The sequence below is a fragment of the Cervus elaphus genome, chromosome 23 (assembly GCF_910594005.1).
Source record: "Cervus elaphus chromosome 23, mCerEla1.1, whole genome shotgun sequence".
NCBI classification, from domain to species: domain Eukaryota; kingdom Metazoa; phylum Chordata; class Mammalia; order Artiodactyla; family Cervidae; genus Cervus; species Cervus elaphus.
In genome coordinates, this window is record NC_057837.1 from 42,037,310 (window position 1) to 42,054,556 (window position 17,247).

At 51.4% G+C, this 17,247-nt stretch overlaps 2 protein-coding genes across 9 annotated transcripts in view; one reads left to right on the forward strand and one right to left on the reverse strand.

The window, feature by feature from the left end:
- Positions 1–2,728, reverse strand: part of NAPB (NSF attachment protein beta) — a 36,396-nt gene extending 33,668 nt beyond the window's left edge. For both annotated transcript variants that reach the window (XM_043883023.1, XM_043883024.1), the window contains exon 1: positions 2,511–2,728. In XM_043883023.1, coding sequence (XP_043738958.1) covers positions 2,511–2,608 — 98 coding nt within the window. In that variant the 5' untranslated portion in view covers positions 2,609–2,728. The remainder of the gene's footprint in view (positions 1–2,510) is intronic.
- Positions 1,819–16,231, forward strand: CSTL1 (cystatin like 1). Of its 7 annotated transcripts, XM_043883028.1 has the most exons (8): positions 2,848–3,085; positions 5,477–5,571; positions 6,374–6,513; positions 10,078–10,295; positions 10,494–12,164; positions 12,718–13,034; positions 15,329–15,442; positions 16,114–16,231. In XM_043883028.1, the coding sequence occupies exons 6-8, from the start codon at positions 12,825–12,827 to the stop codon at positions 16,195–16,197; spliced, it is 408 nt and encodes a 135-aa protein (XP_043738963.1). In that variant the 5' UTR covers positions 2,848–3,085; positions 5,477–5,571; positions 6,374–6,513; positions 10,078–10,295; positions 10,494–12,164; positions 12,718–12,824; the 3' UTR covers positions 16,198–16,231. The 7 variants fall into 7 exon arrangements, with proteins under 7 accessions (XP_043738961.1, XP_043738965.1, XP_043738964.1 ...); XM_043883026.1 differs by lacking the exons at positions 5,477–5,571; positions 6,374–6,513 and adding an exon at positions 1,819–1,904 and having other exon boundaries at positions 2,857–3,085; XM_043883029.1 differs by lacking the exons at positions 5,477–5,571; positions 6,374–6,513 and adding an exon at positions 1,929–1,984 and having other exon boundaries at positions 2,914–3,085.
- The last annotated feature ends 1,016 nt before the right edge of the window (positions 16,232–17,247 follow it).

Here is a 17,247-nt window from a genome sequence, read left to right on the forward strand (position 1 = left end):
AAAGGCAAACAAGTAGAGGGGAAAATCTCTGGCTAAGGGAGCTAGGGCAGGGAGGATTAACACATGTATCCCAGCCCAGAAAGGTGAAGACAGGTGCAAGTGACGCCCGACGTAAGGTAAGATTCTGAACGCCTAAAACTGACACAGAATCTGTCTTCCCATTGTCACTGTAGAGAAACTAGATCTAGCTGTTGGCTTCAAAGAATTATGTAACGCTATTAAAGCTCAAAGAACTCTGAGTACCCTTCTTCCCCAAGCTTTTCCGGAGACAAACATTACTAAAAACACAGTCCTCCACGGTATAAATAATCCTTACGTGGTGCAAAGCTCTTTCAAATATTGATATTTTACTTCATTAAAAGCCCAAGGATGCAGTCCAAAAAGTCTCTGACTCTGAAATCCTGGCAAAGTCAACTTGATCTGTTTGGTTCTCTGTTTCCTTGATAAATAACCGGGCTTGATAATTCTGATGAAGATGCTAATTAATAATCCTCATCTTTAAGACTAAACATTTTACAAGCATATATTCATGGAACCTTCACTCACTTCTCTTACACTCATACAGCACAGGAAACTGAGGCACAGAGGGGCTAAGGAACTTATCCCTGGTCCCAGACCAAGGACAGTACACCGACCTGCTGGATCCAGGTCAGTCCTAAGACGCAATGACTTCCGTGCAAACTGAGGCTGAATGCTGAGGATGAAGTCTTCCTACAATGCTCCTCAACGAAACAGGTGATCAACAATCAAGAAGAAGAAGAAGAAGAAAAGATGTTTCTCTAAAGACAAAAAGCATTTCTAAAATCCTTTTAGGATTACTGGTTCAAGATGTGGTCAAATTTCACAAGAACAACCATGCAACACCTCTTCACCGAAAGGAGCCAGAAGGGAGCATCCCTCTGAGAATCATCAAGCGCTGTCAGGCGCTTTTTTCTCTGTTGATTTCAGATTCTCTTCCAGGGAAGCGGATCCGGACTGGAAATGCTGTGCCATTAAGATCACCTCCCAGTTCGAGGTGCTATGACATTAAATTTTACTGGTATAAACTGTAATTGTTTTGTGAACCAGAGAAAGGAGTTACTGCTTGGTGTTAATTAAGGTCAGGTATAAGACAGGGTTCCTTATAGTACTGTCACAACTTTTAAAGGAGTACAAATTTGTAACTCATGGCTATACTCTAAACCATACATCACATGATAAATTTAGAAACCACCTGGGATAAATGCTTAGAGAGCTTCTTGAAGGCAGGAACCTTTATCTTCCTGCATCTTTGCATCCTATACTACGCACAGCATGAAACCTGCATTTAAGCGTTTCCTGGAGATTATCAACACTGGTAAAATATCACAACTCAAACAACGAAGGTGGCAAAACAAGGAGATTCCAAAATGAATTTGCAAATGCTCTGGGTGTTGGCCAAGGGCCTTTCGCTTTCATAAGAAAATACAGAAAACCACCAGGAATTTTCTGCCTCCCTCATCCTAAACAGCTGAATCATTCACCTACTCAACCGCCCAGAATTCTTCCAAGAACTGTTAGTGCAGGCTCTGCTTTTTGGGAAGTCCGAATTTAAGGCCTTCCCTAGGAGGGAGCAGAAGAATTAAGTGAAAATGAACGGGATTTCCAAGAGACGCAAACTTCGAGGAGCTGCGTTATCCCTAGGTCAACCGGAGACCCTGGCTATCTCATCAATCTCTGGCGAAGCAATGGCACCGGGTTGAGAGCACGTCCTCACTCACCCCACGGCTATTACCCGTGTGCTTAGCGCAAGGCGCGCGGGCACAGGGCGGCGGACCGCGGGCCGGGCGCCCGAGCGGGGGTCTGGGGCCCGCCTCTCCCCGAGCCTCACGCCCACGCGGGGCTCCCGAGAGGGGCGGGCCGACTCCAGGCGAAAGAACAAACAGGTGTGGCCGCCGCGGGGTCATGCACACTCGTGCTCGGCCAGTGGGACCCGGGACTCGCCACCCGCCCGGCGGGTGGGGGGGTAGGTTGGCCCCCTCCGAGGGTCGTAGGAGATCTCGGAACGGCATGTGGGGGGCCCTGGGGTCGTCCTGAAGGGTTCTAGTGGGCGCGTGGGGGGCGCTCCGGAGATTCTAGGGGGCCCCTGGAGGGAAGGTGGGGGACTCCGGGGATTCTATGGGGTCCCTAGAAGCAAGATGGGGGGCTCCGGAGATTCTAGGGGGTCCCTGGAGGCAAGGTGGGGAGCTCCGAGGGTCCTAGGGCCATCCCTGGAAGGGTTTTGGGGCTTCGGGGATCCCTGGTGGGTGTGGGGGGTGCTCCGGGGATTCCAGGAGCCCCTGGAGGTAAGGTGGGAGGCTTTGGGGATCCTAGGGGATCCCTGGAGGGCGTGGGGGGGGGGGCCTGCGGCGTTCTGGGGACCCCAGCGGGAGCCGGGGAGACTAGGGGAATTTCTGGAGGGTGTGTGGGGATTAGAGGGTCCCCGGGGCGCTCTGGGGGCCGCCAGGCCGGGACGGAAACCCTCCCCGGGGCACGCGCGGTCAGGCGCTCACCCAAACAGCCCTCGGAGGAAGGAGTGAGAGGCCTTGACTCGCTTCTCGGCCTCGGCCATCAGCTGCACCGCCTCCCTCTCCTTCCCCGCGTTGTCCATGTCGCCGGCCTCGTTCCCCACCACAACCTCCTAAGCAGGCCGGACGCGCCGCCCCACCTCCTAACCCTCTCGCAGCGGCCTGGCGCAGAGGCGCAGCGCGCGACCTCTCGGGAGTTGTGGTCCAGGCGGTGCCACGGCCGTCCTCTCGCAGTGGCTGGGCGCAGAGGCGCGGCGCGCGGCCTGTCGGGAATTGTAGTCCGCGCTCGGTCCGCCGGAGCTCGCGAGACGTCCACTCTCGTTTCCTGAAGGGTGCACAGCCGGCTGGCAGCTGGAGCCTGGAGGCGGGTGCCTGACTCTCTCTGTAGGACCTTCGGACCAGGAGAGCGCTTGGCTTTTAAAGATGCCGGAGATGGAAAAGGGCCCGCGGCTTCCAGGGAAGACGGCCTGAAACGGCAGCATCCCGTTGCATCAGGAGTCCCTGCCCAGCACTACCGACCGTGGCCAGGGTTTGATCGGGGGCGCGGGATAACGGAGCGGGTGAGGACACGGCGGGTGCCCGGGTACCCGTAGGAAAGCTCGACCGCACGCGAACTCCGCGAGAGATGCAGGACGGCCACGGGAAACAGGGGCCCTAACCCTGCGAGGGTCACGCGCCCACCGCTCAGCTCCAGGGAGGACCCAGTTTATCTGGAGAGCCAGGCAGTTAAGAAGGAAGCATTTGCCCCAAGACAAATTCAGAGTTGGTTTTCGGTCTCCATGTTAATGTCTGTCTTCTTTCTTGGTTACTGAAGACTTCCATATATAGGGTCTGTGCATAATCTTCTATTGACTGGATTCTTTTCAATGGACGCGAGCCATTGAGCTCTCTTATTCTTGACATAATGCTGGCCACAGTGTGGAGTGGATCTCTTAGGACACAGCTCTGCCTGCCAGGACGACCTCTATTCTCCTAGGAGAAGTATTCATAGACAGACGCTCTCCAGTGCCAGTGATTTCCTGGCCTGTCCCAGAGGGAGTTATTCTGTAATGCAAAGTCTAGACCATTTATATTTGGGAATACTAAAGCAGGGGTGGTGATGCAATTATGAAAGTCAGTGCCAAAGGAGAACTTGTGACAGCTTCAAACTATTAATACATACACTGTGGGCACTGGCACACAAAATACATCTAAGAAAATGAAGCCTGTCTTAACAGCAAGGCAAACGGGGTCAATCTCCTAGAAAGAAAGGTCACTAAAGCATATGTCACAGAGTTCCTACAGTGCAGGCGCTTCAGAGGCAGAAGGAAACCTTAGATGCTCAGGTGGAGTTTATTTATTTTCACTACATCCATTATTCTGACTTCCAAAAGCTAACTTGGAGGAGGAATGGGAAAGGAGGCAGGAAATTAGAGGCAGTACTCAATGTGGAGTAAAGAGAAAAACTGCAAAAAGTGGGCATGAGCATCTGAGAAGCAGAGCAGCCTCTGTGGATTTGGTGGCGGGACCAACCCAGAAGCTCCAAGGGCAGCATCAGCGTGTTGATTAAAGCAGTTCCCAAAGGATGTTCAAGAAATGCCAATCTCTAACCCCCTAGCTCTCTGTGTCGGCATCTCCTGAAGCTAGAGTCTAGGAAATGTGTGTTTAAGAAACACGTAGGAAATGGACTGGTAGACATGGAGTGGTGAGGAGTGGGATGAACTGTGAGATTGGGATTGATGTATGTGCACTGCTGTGTGTAAAACAGGTAGCAGGAAGCTGCTGTGTAACACAAGGAGCTCAGCTTGGGGCTCTATGATGGCCTAGATGGATGGGATGCAGCGGGTGGGAGGGAGACCCAAGAGGGAGGGGATATATGTATACATCTAGCTCATTCACTTTGCTGTAGGGCAGAAACTGACACAACATTGTAGAACAACTATATGGCTATAAAAAAAGAAAGCACACTAGTATTCTAGAGCATCCAGTTCATGCACCGAATGTAACGTATCAGTACACCATTGTGGCATATTTGAGTTTTGTCACATTTGGCTGTTACCAAAATACTCAAGTCCACCCCAAGATGCAAGAAAGGCTTTCCCAGAAGCAGTCACATGGACCTGGCTGCTCTAGGATGTGGGGTCTCTTCCCGTCCATGCTCTGCACAGGTGACAGGATCAGGAAACGTGTGACGCTCGTTGCCCATGGATTCCATACTTGCCGCTGTGCCTACTCCCTAACATCTGTTTGTAACCAAATCAATACCAGGGTACTTTTGCAGTCATTTGTGGACATGGGCAGAGCAGGAGACCTTGACATGCCTGATGCTCATGAGGACAAGACCATGCTGCTCTCTTGTTACAAATCAATGTCCTTCTCATCGTCTATTTAGTGTCATGTTTTCCCCACTTTGTACTTTCTGTTGGTGATTTCACTATTTAAACTATCCCCCAAGCACCATGCTGAAGTGCTGTGTAGTGTCTTCAGGGGAGAAGGCTGGACTGTGCCCTCCAGAGAAAACACATGTGTTGAATGAGCTCCATTCAGGCATGAGTTGTGGGGTTGTGGGCTGTAAGTCCATGTTAACAAGTCACTGAGATGTCAAATCAAACGAAATATGTTGTGTGCAAGAAGGTTACATACTGATGGGTGACCAACACGGGAAGCAAACCTGCATTTCCCTGGGGGTTGAAAGGTGGGGCGGGGTGATGGTTCAGTCTTTGTTAATTCAGGATCTCCACTGACTTTACGGAACTACCTCTAATGGTGAGAATTGACCACTTTGGGAGGGTGTCTGGTAGACAATGAAGTCAGATCAGGGAATCTCTCTTCCCATTCCCCAAAAGAAATGGACAAAAATTAAAAATCTAGCAACTCTTCCCTAGAAGGAAAGCAGGGAAATCTCTCCATGTCAGACCACCTTGCCCCCAGCCCCACTCACCAGCCGCCTTGTGGTGCTGTCTGCTCTGCAGTTCTGACCTACATGGACTGCATCCATGGGGCTGTGACCTCTGACTTCCTGTTGCATTTGGCCAAAAGATGCCCAGCCAGAGGTGGAGGGCAGAAGGTAAGAAACATCATGGCAGTTTTCCTTGGTCTCCTGGTCAGATGACCATCTGAGGCTCCCTTCATCCTGCAGGAAATGATAGTCCTGTGCCCTGGGCTCCTTCGCCCACAGCATTGCAGGTACCCGCATAACTAGTGTGTCCTGCAGGGACCCAGATAGACATGCTCCCTGGGTCGTTGTCTGAAGCCCGTATAACCTTGAAACCCAGAACAGAAAAGGTCAGTGTGAGAAAGGACAATTTGGAGCCAGTCTCACATATGAACATGGATACAAAAATTCTAAACAAACATTAGTAAACACACCATGCACAAAAGAAGAAAATCTTGATAGTTATGGACATAAATATGAAATGCTAAACTTTAAGAAGTTTTAAGTGAAAATACAGGAAAATAGCTTTATGACCTTAATTTCCTAAATAGACATCAGAACTGCAAACCGTAAGAGAAAAAGTTGATACATTCACTCCATCAAGGATTTCTCTATAGCTCAAAAAGGAAAGAATCTGCCTGCAATGCAGGAGACCAGGGTTTGATCCCTGGGTCGGGAAGACCCTCTGGAGAAGGGAATGGCAATCCATTCCAGTACTCTTTACTGGAGAATCCCATGGACAGAGAAGCGTGGCTGGCTACAGTCTGTTGGGTCACAAAGAGTCGGACACGACTGAGTGACTAACACACACACACACATCATTAACAGTAAAGATGTATTTTTACCAACTTAGCATAGCTCAAACAGAAAGAGGAAACCAAAACCCAGAATAGGATATTTACAGCACACCTACCCGCAAATCATTATTATTAAGGATAAAGAAATTCTACAAATCAGTGGAAGACCGACAACCAAACAGAAAACACGGGCAAAGGGCTTGAAGACCTGAAGGTTACAGCCACAAAGTCTGGATCCTCTTCAGCTTTTGCTGCTGTTTGCCTGGGGAGAATGGAGGTATGTTCACAGAAAACCAGGCGACGGCAGCCGGTGGCCTTCGGGGCCTGGGTGCCCCTTCTTTGTTTTCAGGATGGGTCTTGACCACTATTTAAGCGACATAGCCTGCTTTGTTGGTGGTGGTCAGTCGCTAAGTCATGTCCAACTCTCTGTGACCCTGTGAACTGCAGCACACCAGGCTTCCCTGTCCTTCACTATAGCCTGCTTAGGAGCTGATAAACCAACATCACAGGATTATGGACGCCATATGTAGAAAGGTTGCATGAGGACAATGGCATGTGAAAAACCCACCACCCCAGGCAGAAGTCCCATGGAGGCAAAACACCTGGCCCCGTGACCTCTGACCTCCTGAGCCCCGTGGTTTCTTAGGTGTCTTAGTCTGGAAAGAGCAAACCTCCCCTGGGCCTTTCAGGGCGGTGCCTTGTCACCGCTGTCACTCTGCTGCTGGCCTGCACATGGGGAACCAGCAAGCCTCTAGCCAGCATCAGCCACGTCCTTCTGCCTCAGCCCGGGGACCAGGGCAGCCGCTGCCAGCCGGCAGTGCCTTCTATAGCCTCCATTGGGAGCGTTCTGGGCAGGCATTCATCCACCCTGGGCTGCTCCTTGCTGGGCTGTCTTTGAAGGGCTTCTGGAAGCAGGACGAACCACAAATCGATTGGCTTCCTGCCTGGGTTCTATCCAGGTCAGCAGCCAGGCCAGAGCAGAACTGTTCAGAGGACAAGGAGGAGCTTGTCAAACACAAACCAAACAAGAAGATGGTGGAAAGCAGAACCCAGAGGGGGCCAACCTTTTGTTCGGAGGGGCTCATTTGTTCCCCCAAAGTGAGGAGGGGAGGCTCAGGAGTGCCGGGGTCCAGCCTCGGCAGGATCCAGGGGGTACCCTCAGGATGAACGGCGTCGGTGAGAGAGAGAGAAGACACGTGAGACCAGCTTTGATAGGGCCAAATCTGCGAGGGAGAGAGAGAGAGAGAGAGAGAGAGAGTGACCAGACGCGGGGGGCGGGGTGCAGCAGAGTCTGGCAGAGTCTGGCAATGCTTTATTTTTTACCGTGGCTTTTATACCCTAAGTTAGTACATTTCTAAGGGGAAGATAGTTTAACATTACGTCAGCTTGTCCTTCACGAAACCAGGGTGTTTCCTGCATACTTCTTTGTTTATGAGGGTCTTGTACATTATCTTCTGGCCTTGGGGCCTGTTAACATTTTATGCAGGTCAGGTAAATATAAACCTATTTTCTGTTTCTGTGGTGACTGAAAGGTAGCAGTCTCATAGGGCAACAGTACAGAGTAGAAGTATAACCTTGTTAATACAAAAATTAATCCTTCTGCAGAAGTTGTCAGTTGCGTTTATCTAAGAAGTTTACCCCAGACTGACTCTGCGACTTCGGTGAGGCAGCTTCTGCCTAGCACTCTTGGCTGACAATTAACAACCATCTCATTGTTACCACACTAGGGCTAAGTTCTTATTTCTCTAGATCTTTAACTATATTAACAATGGTTTCTATAACACAACCTTAGCACATTAAAAGCAAAAACACAGCAAGCAAAACACAGCAAGCAAATGTTAACCCAATAGCTACTTTTAGAATAAATTTTCTTATGTTTTCTAATAGGACTCCTTCACCCCTCAAAAATGCTCTATGTCTATTAGGGCTTTTATATAATCAGGTTCTTTATGCTATTTTATGATTAGGATATTATAAGCAATCATGCATATTAGTACAAAGGGCATTTGGCTAACAAACTACCAGCAAAGGAGTTTAAATTAAAACAGTCCTTTCACCCTGGATAATCTCATAAAATACCACCACCTGGGAAACTTATTGATTAAAGTTCTAAATTGATTGTTATTTGGGAAGAGATCGGGAAAGGCCTTCTGCCTGTGTCACAGAAATTAGGGAGTAGTCTATTGAGGCAGGCATCAGAAAGACAGATATCATCTTTAAGGTGAGCACCGAGGGCAGCTTTTCGAAATCCCTGAAAACCTGATTTGCCTTGCCTGTCCTCGTGACCTTGTCATGGGTGGGATCTCGTGAGCTGGCCTTTTAGAAACCCCTGAAAACCTGGTCTGCCTTGCCTGTCAGGTTTTCTCCCTCATGACCTTGTCATGGGTAGGATCTCGTGTGCCAGCTCCCAGCACAGGAGCAATGCAGGTCGCTAGGAGAGTGTAACACCATGACCCATGTCCCAGCCCCAGGCCAGTCATTCCAGAGGGATGGAGGGAAGGAATGGCCGGCAGCCCAGGGCCGTTCTACCTGCCTCACCTCCTTCTTGTGCAAACAGCCCCAGGCACTGTGCCGGCACTTCTGTACCTTTTATGATTCAACATCCACAATCTTCCAAGCTGTTTTACTATGACACTGACTTTACATACTCAGAAGGTGAAGCTTGGCCAAGCAGCAGTGGCGAGGCCTCCCCACCTAGACGCTCGGCTCCTGCTGGGCGGTCTCCCCCTCACAGTGGCCCAGGCCCCACGGTGAGACCAGACCAACCGCGGCCCCGTGGGATGTCTGCACCCAGCCTGGCCAGGCAGGAGTGCCCTCTATCTGCCTGCCTGCTCCCGAACAGCCTGTCCTGGAACCTGCCGGGCACCCTAGGGCTTTGGCTCTCACCAGCCATGTGACTCCCCCCTCCCCAGGACCCGCTCTACTTCAGGTACCAAAGTCACCCCCACTTGATGTCCAGTCAGACCATAGCACGATGAGCAGTGGTTTTGCCCAGCCTGGTCTATTCAGGCTCTGTCACTGAATGTGATCAGGCCTCTGACCTTGTGGACGTGCCCAGGCTTCAGATTCTCCCTTATTCCCCAGCCACGGCCATATCTTCTCTTCTGTTTTCACCCAGCTGTCCCCATGACCACACACAGCAATCAGGGCCTCGGGCTTTCTCTTTCTGGGGGTTTTATGAGTCTGTCTTTTTCTCCTGCTAGTTGTACCATGTTTCATGGACATGATGAGCCCCCATTTCCCCTTATTTTATGGACATTAAGTTGTTGCTTTTCCCCGCAGCGTGTTCCACATTTCCCCCTATTCCATGGTCTTCACCAAGCCCTGGTTTCCCCTTCTACCATGGACAGAACCACCCCTGCTTTCCACTTATCACATGGACATGACTAAGCCCTCAACTTCTCCCTCAACTGTGGAAACAGCCCATCTTAGCCCTCTGATTTGTGGGTGGAACACTGCTGCCTGACTCGTCTTGCCCCAGGGATGTCGTCTAGTCCCTGTTCCTCACTTTCCATGGACAGAACATTGGTCCAGGATCATGCCCTGTTTCATCCTTACTCTTGGAAAGAACTAGAGTGCTGCTACTTCCTCCTTTCACAGATGTGACCAATGCTCTTGTTTTTCCCTTAGGCATAGACTTAATGAAGCCTCCTACTTCATCCCACTTCCTCCTTTTCCTTGGATGTATTCATTCTCCTTTTCCCTTTCCTGGCATTTGACCAGGGCCCCTATACGCCCCTTATTCCATGCATATAATCAGCCCACATTTCTTAAGCAGATCTATTTGGTATGTTTGTGGGTTTCCTAACACAGCCCGTGGATATCACCTTCCCCTCCCCAGGTCCACAGACTGATGGCGTATCCAGGTGGCTGTACATCTAGACGACCGGGGAGGGCTGAGCTGGTCCAGGCCCAAGCACTCTCGCACATAACTCAGAATCCTTCTGTATCTGTTTCATGATTGCACTCCTGCCATCCGGGCTCAAGTGTTCTAAAGCTGCTGCCTCCCCAAGCTGGACAAATCACGAAGCCATGGGGTCTGGGAGGACACCTCGCCAGGTATAGTTAAGACTTTCACACTGGAGGGTGGCCTAGTTTCCAGGACACCTGGGGTCCAATGGGCCATGGGCGTGTGTGTTTAGAGTCATGGCAGAATGATGGGGGAGGGTGTTCTTGCCTGGTTTGAGAACAGGTTCCTCCCTTCATTGTCTCCACCCTAATCTGAGATGAGTCTTTTTCCCCGTTTTCATCTTATAGATGAAGAATCTGAAGCTGAGGAGATGAACTAGCTCCCCTAGAACCCAGCAAAGACCCCAGCAGAACCAATTACAAACCTGGGTCTCCCTCACCGTATCAAGCTGCTTCTCAATGACTAAGATCCTATGTATTTATTTTTGAACATTTTAATCTTTATTTTGAAGTCAGTTCAGACTTACAAAAAGGATCAAGTTCTCCCATCCCTGCATGCTAACATCCTCTGTTAATTCTAGGATGACAGTGGAAACCAAATAGTTAACATTTGTATTCATAAAAGAAATGTTCACACATTGAGGTAGGAGTTAGTCATTCTGGCTTATATATGAGTTGTGTTGAATTTTATGCTAATTAAAATAGCCTGTTTGTGGCTCATCAGACATACATTGTATATCTGCTTTAATCACTAAAGAAAAGGGCAGACTGTCCAGAATTTTATAATGCCTGAAGATAAGAGATAAATGCCTCCTTTCCTAGGAGGCCAATGCTGAGACTCCTTGCTGATAAGACTCCTCTCTCACGGACATGGCTGAACTGACTCTGTATACTTGCTGATCCAGTTTTTTGAAACCCTGCAGGCATGTATCCCTGACTGGTTTGATGTTCTTTGTTCTGATATGACATAAAACTGCTGACAGCCATGCTCCTTCCCAGAAGTTCCTCAGAGTCATCTGAGGTGTTGTGTCTCTGGCTATACGCCTCAGTTTGTCTCAAATAAAGCCCTTTTCTATCCCCATTATAGATGGGTTATTGGTTATCCGTGTCAGCAGTTTTATGCTATTAGTCTACAGACTTTATCCACATTTCATAATTGTCCCACAAGCGTTCTTTGGAGCAAAATGCCATTCAGAATCCCACTTCGATGAGTGTTTTAAGCACAGGGACCTCTTATGGGCTTATGGGTGCTGGTGATGGGGTTCAGGACAAGCTATCCCCAAATATGGCACCTTGACCCAAAGACGGTCTTAAGCCAGAGGAGTCTGAGAAAATGGCAGAAGCAGGAAGGTCACTCTGACCTCCTCCCAGTCCTTCCTTCCTGAAGCAGGAGATAAATGTCCCAAGTGAAACCATCCCCTCCCTGCACGTGAGAACAGAGGTTGTCCCGGTAACTGGAGACGAACGCAGAGCCAAGGAGACTGCGTAAACTAACCTGTTACCCTTCACCACGGGGCGCCCTGAACTCAACCCCTTCATCTTGGCTACTTCACAGTTTTACTGTGTCTACAAGTTACAAAAGCTCCCTGCTCTGGTCACTTCTCTGGGGCTTCGCTTTCTTGCAGAGGCTCCCAGGTACTCGTGAAAGCCCAGAAAGTTGGTAGCCTTTCTCCTGTTAATCTGGCTTCTGTCAGTTTAATTCTTAGGCCCAGACAGAAACCCAAAGAGTGGAGAGGAAATTTCCCCTCCTGCACAGGTAACACCTAACCTCCGGGGGACAGCAGGATTTAATTTCTGAACAAGGCTCACAGCTCATTGCTCCCTCACAGAAAGGCCAGGGTTACCTCACAAAGCTCTGCTGGGGTCACACCAAGATGGTAAGGGCTAGCGCTGGGGCCTGCAGGCACAGTTGGATCCAGCAGCAGAACTCTGTGGTCAGTGGATGGCAGAGAACCAGTGCCAAAAGGGAAGCACAGGAAATAGTGGATTGCTGGCCTAGACAGCTGGAACCCACTATAGGTAAGTGGAATATATCAGGCCCTCATCCCTTGCATCCCAGTTCAAGCATCACCTTCTCTGTAACCTTCCCCCAGTCCCACAGACAGCCTCTTTTCCGTCTGATGAAAGAAACTGAAAGGAGTTGGTCACGTCTGAGGCTTTGTGACCCCATGGACTATATAGCCTGCCAGGCTCCTCTGTCCATGGAATTCTCTAGGCAAGAATACTGGAGTGAGTAATTCCCTTCTCCAGGGGCTCTTCCCGAGCCAGGGATCCAAGCCACGTCTCCTGCATTGCAGGCGCATTCTTTACTGTCTGAGCCACCAGAGAAGCCCCTTCTCTGTCTGATACATCACCTCTTCTTGCCTGCGGGGTCTGTCCTGGGGGTTTTCCTCCTTGTAGGGTATGACGGGGGAGAGAGGCATTTAGAAATCATACTTGCCTCAGTTACTGAGGAACCCAGGGGCTGAGAAAAGTGAATGACCCTCTGCAGGTCCCTTGTGGGTCCTCCAGTCAAGTCACGAGCAAGCCCCAGAAAGAAGGGGTCAAGGTCTCAGTTCTCTATTTCACGCAGGCAGCAGAACTAGAACCTGCATTGACGAGGGTGGTGGGGAGAGCAAGTGAGCGGACGTGGCTGGCACCTTCCTACCTGGAAAGCCCCGTGGAGAGGAGACCACAGAGATGGGAGCTGGACGCTGGGGGAACCCTCTGCTGCTGCTGGCGGCCCTGGCGCTGGTGCTGGGTCGGCATCAACAGTGGCCTGGCTTCCAGGATTCCGAGAGCCCAAAGAACGTGAACGCCACGCTCGCCTTCTTATTGGAGAACTACAACAACAACAGCAACGACTCCTACCTATTCGGCGTGGACAGGCTGCTCCGCAGCCAGGTGCAGGTGAGACAGCGGCACAGGTGTGGCTTCCAGAGAAGGCTGGGGTGGGGGCGGCCTCCTGGGAGCGGGCCCCACAGGGTCCTTCAGCCCCCGACCCCCCTGAATATCCCCTGAGCTTCTCAGCTGCTCTTCTCCTAAGAATTGCTTTCATTCAGAAATTTGCCAGAGGGACAGCAACCGAGGATGGTTTCATTGCCTTTATTATTCCTCTCTTTTGGCAAAATATAAGCGATCACATCCAGGGCTTGAAAATCTGGATCTGGAGATCATAGCTGTGTCCTTGAGAAGCCCAGAATGATACAGAAGGCCTCTAGTCGGGTCCTTTCAGAACCTGGAGTTACCCATCCTCTCTCCTTTTGTTTAACATATAAAGTTTCTCTGAAATACATCAGTTGAAGGATAATAGAGGAAAGCAAAGCTGTTTAAGAAACACTTCTGTTGGTCCAACCTGCCCTCAAGGTTAGACGGTAAACTCTATGAGTTAGGGCGGCGACCATAATAAACCGTGGTTCGATTTGCTGGATTTGGGAAAATGACTGACTTGGAGATCAAGGCTCTGGTTAGAGAGGGGGGTGGCAGGAATGGAGACCAGGCTGGGGCGGGCCCTCAGGCAGTGCTGGTGTGACCCGAATGGTCTCACCGGGTGCGGACAGCAGCCGGTCCACCTGAGTCACTTCTGCTGCGTGAAGGCAGCACACAGGCCCAAGGACATTGAGGTGACGTGGCCACGAGGTGGCAGCCACTCACCAAATTCTGCCCAAATTGGCCTTTTCTTCCCCCTCTTGGTCTCTGGGATAAAGCTGGAACTCCAGGAGGCCAGTAACAGAGTTGGTGAAAGTGAAGTGAAAGTGAAAGTCGCTCAGTCGAGTCCGACTCTTTGGGACCCCATGGACTGTCGGTCCTCTATCACTAACGGTTAACGGAAGTAATTGTTTACAAGAGAACTTCTGATATCATTCAGCCAGATTAGTGGACAGAGAGAGTGTGCCCCTGAGGGGCTAGGTGACCTGGGGCCAGGCCCCTGGGCAGTCCTGGGCCTGCTGCCCATTGACTGTTTCCATCTGTACCTCACAAAGGGCAGGGAGGGGACACAGTGGCCGTCTTTGCTGAGTTCCCGGTGCCCCTTCTGGTTTTGACACCCAGCTCCTCCTAATTGTGGGGTCTTGGTCAAGCGTCATCCAGACTCTCCAGGCCTCAGCTTCCTGACCTTCGAAGTGGGCTACATCAGAGTGAAGTAGCACCTGTGAAAACATTTGTATCATCACGATCATTCCTATTATGATTTAACAAATAAGTCTAACAATAAATAAGAAAATGCCAAGCACACTGAAGCTTTCCTGGTGGCTCAGATGGTAAAGAATCTGCTTACATGCACAAAAATAGAATCTGCCTGCAATGCGGGAGACCTGGCTTCGATCCTTGGGTCGAGAAGATCCCCTGGAGAAGGAAATGGCAACCCACTCCAGTATTCTTGCCTGGAGAATCCTGTGGCCAGAGGAACCTGGGGGGTTTACAGTCCATGGGATCGCAAAGAGTTGGACACGACTGAGCGACTGAGCATGCGGGCATGAGCATGCTAAAAGATTAGTTAACTTTGCAGCCAGCATTCTAGTTTCTTCACACGTGCAGGGTGTGCTGAGGGTCAGTGAGAAAACTCTTGGCACCAGTCCTGCTAGCTTGTTGGAGTGATCCTTAGATGAAGGGTCAGGAGCCCTGAATCCTGATGTCGGACCAGGCCCACGTCCTGACATCCTTCCAGGGGACACCGGGATCAGGGTGGTGGTCCTACCCCAGTCCCCTTCCCCTGCTGCTCTGCCCTGAGGTTTTCTGGGGGCTGTCCTCCCAGGAGCCACCCCACAGAGTACCCAGCCTTCTCACCACTTTGACTACTAACTTTGAGACAAGGCAGCAGGGAGGGAAGATAAGGACAGAGGCAGAGCCCAGGAACTAGACTAGCCCATACGGCTCCGTCCACGTGTTCTGAGGACCACGGTGCAGACTTGGGTGCATGATGGGACTGCAGCCAGGTTGCCTTTCTGGTCCCAAGGATGAGAGGGAGACAGGTAAGAAGCCACCCGTGGCTGCAGCAGTAGAGCAGGTACAGAGCAAGGACTGGGCATCGCACATCCCAGGTGGTGATCAGGGGGCACTGGGCATCCTCCAGCAGGTAGGGAGGAGGCTGAGCCCCAGGAACAGACCAGGGTGGAGGCTCCTGAAGCTCCTCTCCTGTCCCAGCTCCTCTCGGAGAGTGTCAGCCACGCTGGGAGTCAAAGCTAACAGCCTTTGCTTCTTGGTAGCTGACGACGGGCGTGGAGTACCTGATTACCGTGAAGCTTAGCCGGACCAAGTGCAAGAGGAATAGCACGAAAAAGCGCTCGTGCCCCATTCAGACCAAGAAGAATCTGAAGAAGGTGTGTGCTGACAACCAGCTTCCGAGGGGCTCCAGTCTAGGGGACAGTAAAAATTGCACAAGGAAACGTGGATAGGTGTCAGGGGCCCTGTGGCTGGGGCGGAGCCAGGACGCGGCCACGGGGCTGCCTGACGCCACGGGCAGCACCCAGGGCGGGGAGGGGAAAAGGGAAGCGCTGTAACTGGGCATCTCTGTGCCCCTGGCTGGCACTGCCCCGGCCCCAGGTCTCTGGGCTGCCGGACCCCTTGCCCATCTGGTCCACACCTGGACCTCAGGTGGAAGTGGCTTTACTTTCCTTGGGGACCTTGTTCTGTCTTGGTCCGCATCCCTGGGACCCTCTGGATTGTCCAGTCACCTCCTTGTCTCCCAACCTCTGCCCTCCTCCTGGTCCCTTCTGCAAGGTGGCAGGCCTGAGAGTCTCTCTCTCTGTGCCCGGGAGGGAAGTGCAGGAGGACCGGGTGGGGGATCCCAGGATGACATTCCTATGCTGACTCGGACACCCCCTTCGCCCCCATCATGTGCCAGTGAGCAGAACCCACCTCGCCCGTGTGGTCAGGCCTCAGCGCAGGGTCCAGATTCCCCAAGCAGGGGCAGGGGGCAGGGGCAGACACTTCTTGTTGTCTTCAAGAACCATTTCCCTGAAAGCTGACTGTTCTCTTTCTTCTCCCACAGAGTTTCATTTGTGACTTTTTGGTGTACACTCTACCCTGGATGAACCATTACCAGCTCTGGAATAACTCATGCCTGGATGAGTAGATGCGTGTGTGTGAAGATCCTTGATGGAACCTGGGGCCGCTGTGCTTTGTACTTTGTGCTGTAGAATCCGCCAGGCCCTCATCCCTCATCGAGATCTTGTCCGCACTCGCACACACGTGCACATTCACGGCCACCCAAAACTCTCCCATGTGCACTCACACTCATGCACGGAGTCGATGGTCTTTAGGCAGCTGATGCCATTTGAGCAGGAGGCGGTTAATTCTTTGGGGGAATCTCATAACTTAGTTCCCACCCTCAGTCACATCTCTGAGGCTTTTCTTAGTTCAGGTACCTCCTGACTCTGGCCTGAGCTTGGAGGGCCCAGTTTCTGCCCCATGTATGGATAACTCTATGACTGACACCGGTCTCTGTGAGTATGTCAGGGGTCCCAGTGCCCACCTCCAGGCTCAGGAATTCACTGGGAGGACTCTCAGGGTGCTCAGGGATGTAATTATTACAGTGATGGATACAGGACAAAATCAACACAGGGAAGAGGCTCTGGGGGAGACGTCACAGACATCAGGCACAGGATTCCAGCATCCCCTCTCGGGGCCACCTATTGGGACACCCCTCATTCCTCTAGGAATTCGATGGAATGTGTGCCAGGGAATCTCCCCGGGGACTTAGTGCTGCTCACATGGGCAGCCTCTGCCCAGCATGTACCGAAATTGCAGATTTGCAGAAAGAAAACAAGTGCTCAGCATAAACCCCATTGTTTGTATAAACATTGTAGACATAGTGAGGCCCTCTTATCACTGAGGGAAAGTTTTATATCAGCATCGGAATGGTTTATCATCCAAGTTCCCAGGCTCCAGCCAAGGCCAGCTTTGCCAGCAGGCCTTTCCAAGGACCCCATCTTGGGCTGGCCTTGGGAGCTTTTCTTGAAAAGAGGGTTCTGGAGCCTCTCTCGGGCTCACGGCTGGGGGAGTGAGACCCATGGTGTCTTCCCTCATGTGACTCACAGTCGAGCAGAAAAGGTGCGCCCTCAACCACCAGTGGATCGTCTGTGGGCTGAGCGCTGCCCCCCGACCAGCTGGCCTCCACCCTGGG